Genomic DNA, 5,746 nt, shown 5'->3' on the forward strand with positions numbered 1-5,746 from the left:
GGAAAAGCACCGCCGGTGAGCTATGAGGTGAACGGACATTCATATGATATGCCGTATTATCTAGGTGATGGAATATACCCAGAGATTCCTACTATTATTATGGCCATTAAACATCCGGTTGGTAGGAAAAAGGAAATATTTTCATCGATGCAAGAGGGTGCAAGAAAAGATGTTGAACGGGGATTTGGTGTACTTCAACAACAATTTGGAATCATCAAACAACCTGCAAGAATGTGGAATCCAGATGTGCTTGCCTATATCATGAAAACTTGTATTATCTTACATAATATGATAGTCGAGGATGAGCGTCTACCCGGTGACTGGCCACATGTTTATGAACAACGTAGCAACGCAGCACCGGTTAATATATTAAGAGGCAATAGTGACGAGTTTTCCCAAATTAGAGCTCAGCAACGCCGACGTGCAATGCGTAACAAAGATGCACATATTCGCTTGCGTGATGACTTGATCGAATATATGGGGAATAGGAATATAAAAATTGTCGTTTGTCATTTCCTTTCTATGTTAAATTTGGTAATCATCCTCAAGTTTTCCCAAATGATTTTGTGTACGTTCTATTATCTCTTTGTATGTAAACATCCTCAAGTTTTAATTAAGGTCGTATGTTTCAAAAAAGTAGAAATTTAATTCAAATCAACGGAAGTAAATTTAAAATCCAAAAATTACATAATAATAATGCTAATTGTTCAGATAATAAGAAATTTAAAACATAATAATACTAATAATACTACTAATCACTAAATAGGAGAAATAATTAAGGTTTGAACTATTTCGCCTTTGTGTTAAGATTGGTTTCTTCTATTCCGAACTATCTCCGCCCTGCGAAGTTGGAAGTACTCTTGTTGTACAAGATCCATTTTTTGAAGATCCATCATAATGATGCGAAATTCGTCGTCTTCAGCTTGCTTGGCTATTTTTGCCGCATGTTCAGCTTGTTTTGCTGCAAACTCTGCTGCTCTTTGTTCCATCTTGAATCTTGATTGTGCTTGGTAATGAGTATTGAAATTTTGTTGTTCTTTAATAATTATTCCCATCAATTCCTCTTGGTGACTGGATTTCTCTCTCCCTGTTTTCTTCAATCTTTTTGCTGCTTTTTTCCCCATCTTACGAAGATATGTGTTCTCTATGTCTCCCCCATCTGTGTCGTTACCGGTCTCTCCTTGAGTTGTTGTTTGCGGTCCTTCATCATCTTCCTCGTTATTCTCATAAGTGTCCAAATCATGCGTCGTATCGAATACAAAAGTCGATCGCCGATTATATTTTATATTTTCTAACACAATTGGGTAGCACTCTTCGTGCTTAAATTTTTTCCCATCGTTGCATTCCTTGAACCTCTTGTTAACTTCTTCAAGCTGTTAATGTTTTTAAAAACACTTAAGTACATGGGCGCTTATTAAATATTAGAAAACAATTGTTCGAAAAATCAAGAATGCTTACCTTCTTTTCAGGACCCCATCCAGTATGATATTCACCTTCAACTTCTGCCTCTTTTGCCGAAAATAACGCCACATCTTTACTTATTCCCTGATATCGTTTTTGCCAAGAACTCCAAGACCGCTCTGGATTATTAGGTAAATGAAGTTCAATATCATCCTTGATACGAGTCCACAACGTCGCCTCTGATTGATCAACTCCAACACTAGAATCTTGAGATATAGATAAATGAATTTTACACATTGTTACATCTTCGATTGTCGTAAAATTTGGACCTCGTGCTACTCTTGGTGCCATTGTAAGCGAATCCGTGAAAATTTTCCAAATGATTTGAAAGCAGAAATAATATTTCTTCTTATTGGTGTGATAGATAGTTTGAAGTATTAGTCGTGGGAAAATGTCACAGGATCTCATGTGTATATATAGGTGTTTCTTCCGAAATTTTCAACGTTCCAAAATGTCTTCCAAACTTTCCAACGTTCCAAATTATCCAACGTTCCATTTTCTTCAACGTTCGAATTACCAACGGTATAAAAAAATTTCAAAATCAATTTTGTCTAAGTATTTTTTTTTTTTTAAACTCAAGCTTGGGGCGTTAACTATATAAACGCCTGGCGTGGGGCGTTAACTATATCAACGCCGGGATGGGGCGTTAACTATATAAACGCCTGGCGTGGGGCGTTAATTATATCAACGCCTGTCTGGGGCGTTAACTATATAAACGCCTGGCGTGGGGCGTTAACTATATCAACGCCGGGCTGGGGCGTTAACTATATATACGCCTGGCGTGGGGCGTTAAGAATATCAACGCCGGGCTGTGGCGTTTGTATAATCTTCGTCTGAATGGGGCGTTAATTTTATGAACGCCTGACGTGGGGCGTAAACTTTAGCAACGTCCCAACGGGCGAACATTTTATCAACGCCTGAACCGGGCATAACTTATATACACGCGTAACACGCCTCTTTATGGGGCGGTGACTTTACGTACGTTTCACAACAGGCGTAGATTATATACACGCCCGATGCCAAACGGTGATTATACCTCCGCTCCACTATATATAGTTTTGGTCTTGGTCCCAGACCAAATATGGTCTGGAATTTGATTTTGGTCCAGATTTTAGTCTTTACTCCGTCCCGTTGCGTCTCGTCCCTGAACCATAATTATAGGTTTGCTCGTCCACTGCAGTTGCTCTTACAGTAATCCCAAATACCAAAACAAAAAACTGATTAAAAATGGGAGTTTGGGTTCAAAACAAAAAAACAAATACTATTAAACCTCCAACAAACAAACTCCAATGTCTCTCTTTTGTTGATGCCGTGAACTACAGTTCACCATCTCAATATTAAACCGCATAATCTTGCCCTTTTCTCCTTGGTTAATGCGTTCTTAATCTTTCTACTTTGACATTTCTACTTGCCATATAAAACTTTTACAGTTAAAAACTTACTTCGAGAGTTCGAGATTAAATCGAGTTACTTGTTTCTTCAGTTCTTCTCCTCTTATCACGACAAACCACGTGTGAAAGTCGTGCAAGATGTTTGTGACTTGGTACCTTTCATTATGGTTGAGTTTATTATCTGATGGGTTCATGACTATGCCTCTTGCTTCCATGTAATGGTGTTCTTGAGATGTTGTTCATGTTGTAGTTGCTTTCTTTCTTTGTTGATGTAGTCTTTGGTTTCCTCTTCTGTATGTATTCATCCTCTCCTACTCCTCTCGTTTCCTTCTTCTCAATTTCTAGCTTTGAACTTCTATGCACACAAAAAATGAAGATAGATTAAAAGGAGATATTATATTTTTAACCGAGCTAATTGACATTTGAAAAATTCAGATTACCTTACAACAACTTTAGGCCTTGTTTTTTTTTTTGGGGTGGAGGGGGGGTCTAATTGTCAGACCTATAACGTGACTTCATCATTACAACCTAGGTGCATAATGGTCCTATAAACAAGTACTAGTGTCTAGTAATAAGTTTGACGCCTTAATGATTACACTAATCTCTGCTCAGAAACATAGTATTAATTAAACCCCGTGCGACAAAGACCGGCAAACCATGTAAAGGGGCGTACTTGATTAAAAGAACTAATGTCCTACCACGTGATTAGCAATACACTATTAGTTCATGCTGACTCCATCTGAAAACATTCTAACTCATTTTATGCAACAAAAAAAGTAACTAAGTTTCAGTCTATAATTCCTAGCCGGTAGATTTAACTACTCCAATTTCATCATGGATGGACATACCACGGCCGTAAAACTCCATATCAGTACAAAAAACAGTTCAAAATCAATGTACAAAAAGGGGTAATAAGAGTGTGCAAGGAATCTGAAATAGTACTCTGAACCATCTGACTCGAAGTAATAAAAGTTGAAAAGAAAAGGAAAATTCTTACCTATCAGCATTGTAAGAAGATGATCTTGTAAGACTACTGGTAGTAGTAGTGTAATCATCTTTTTTCATCTCGACTAGGCTTCCACTGAAATACTCTTTATCTTCTAACCCCATTTCAGAATAACAACTAGGGTTTTCTAAATCGATACCAGCCCCATGATAAGATGATTCATGTGGTAATCTAGCTCTGTAATGTTGAATGAACGAGAACCCTTGATTTGACGATTCTCCTTCTGGCCCACCACCATCTTTCACAGTAAATGATCCGCAAGAGATCAACTGTTTCAAAACAGCAGATGCTTTAACTCGTCCACTTGGATGATTATTACCCGTTAGATTCCTTATATCAGAGGATGATAATGATGACGATGGTTCACTGATGATGTTACTTTTGATACGAACATCAGCTTTGATCAGTGATTCTAGGGTTTCAGGACTTGATGAAGAAGGTGGTGGTGAAATCTCATCTCTACTCAACTCAGTCGTTTGTTCATGATTTGGTTCATCGTCAGCATCATCTTCTTCTTCTCTGATTAACCTTCTTGATGATCTAATTCGTCTCTTTTCATGATCAGTTTGAGTCTGTGTAGCAGCATCAGAAGCTTTACCAGAATACTCACCAGTTGAAGATGATTCGGTTTTATAAACTTTGTATTCATGGAGATGATTAAGATTATGATTATCATCTATTGAACTCCATGATTGATTTCTTGATCTCTGGGTCTGAACAACTACAACTGGAAACTCATTGTTACTTTCACCTACTGATTTATGATGATAATGTTGAGTTTCAGCTAGTTTTTCTGGAATCATTACTTCTTGATTCTGAGATCTGAAACTTGAAAAAGTTTCAAGAAATTCTGATCCTTTTAGCACGTATTCTTGTCCATGTGCTGGATATATGAAATCGTTTTCACATAAATCATGCCATACGAATCCGTTCTTGTAACTCCTAAAACCCCCAAAAAAAAAATTGAATCAGTATTAAAATCAAAATCGACAGAGAAATATTTGAAAAAAAAATTACCTTTTAGAAGACCATGAATACATGCTTGCCATTCCTTTTCCTCGTAAAGAGTTTAATCGATTGATCACATCTACACGAACAAACAACATTATGTCAACATTAACCACCTAGAACAGAGAAATTTCAAAAGTAGATCTGTAACGAGGGAAATTAAAGCTTACCGTTGAGATAAAGGCCATCATTAGAGGAAAGTGGAACTTCAATAAAATGAGGATGTTCTAAATGACCATCTTTGGAGAGATAATAAACAACAGGAACTTTTCTAATAATTTCCATTTTCGGTTTAGATTTAGGTTCAATCCAAACCATTGTTCTTTCAGGACTAGTAATTGTTTGATGATGATAATGATGAAGATGATCTCTATCTATAACAACTTTCTTCTTATTATTATTGTAAGGAACTACTTGAATACTATTATTATGAATTACTGTTTCTGTTGTTTTCCTTACTCCTCTTGATGGAACAGCCATTTCTTTTACTACTCTGCAAAATAACAGAGAGGATTTTTGTTAATATTCGCAGGAGATTATAGTATTGAAAAGATTCAGAAGAATAGAACAAATGAAATCTGATTAAATAACATTATTGAAGAAGAAAAAACAAAGAAAAAATTATTACCTATTTGAAAGAAGAAGAGAGGAACTCTGATACTTGAAGAGAGAGTGACAGATGAGTTTGGTGGGGGGAGATTAAATGAGAGGTGAGAGAGAGGAGGTATGGAGGGAGTTTTTGATTGCGGAATTTTCAAAAAAAATAAATAGGGAAATGGGGATGCTGAATGAAGTGAAGACAAACAAGATAACAACAAAAGATAGTATGCAGAAATTCAGACCTATTCTTCTCACTTCAACATCATTTACTCACATTCAC

At 36.6% G+C, this 5,746-nt stretch overlaps 1 protein-coding gene across 3 annotated transcripts; it reads right to left on the reverse strand.

Moving 5' to 3' along the window:
* Positions 1-2,656: 2,656 nt before the first annotated feature.
* On the reverse strand, positions 2,657-5,746 carry LOC113325397 (protein UPSTREAM OF FLC-like). Of its 3 annotated transcripts, XM_026573587.1 has the most exons (5): positions 5,495-5,746; positions 5,037-5,359; positions 4,876-4,945; positions 3,850-4,800; positions 2,657-3,207 (listed from the first exon to the last, which is right to left on the reverse strand). In XM_026573587.1, the coding sequence occupies exons 2-5, from the start codon at positions 5,344-5,346 to the stop codon at positions 3,030-3,032; spliced, it is 1,509 nt and encodes a 502-aa protein (XP_026429372.1). In that variant the 5' UTR covers positions 5,347-5,359; positions 5,495-5,746; the 3' UTR covers positions 2,657-3,029. The 3 variants fall into 3 exon arrangements, with proteins under 3 accessions (XP_026429372.1, XP_026429373.1, XP_026429374.1); XM_026573588.1 differs by lacking the exon at positions 5,495-5,746 and having other exon boundaries at positions 5,037-5,465; XM_026573589.1 differs by lacking the exon at positions 2,657-3,207 and having other exon boundaries at positions 3,846-4,800.

This window comes from Papaver somniferum, chromosome 11 (genome assembly GCF_003573695.1).
Source record: "Papaver somniferum cultivar HN1 chromosome 11, ASM357369v1, whole genome shotgun sequence".
Classification (NCBI taxonomy): domain Eukaryota; kingdom Viridiplantae; phylum Streptophyta; class Magnoliopsida; order Ranunculales; family Papaveraceae; genus Papaver; species Papaver somniferum.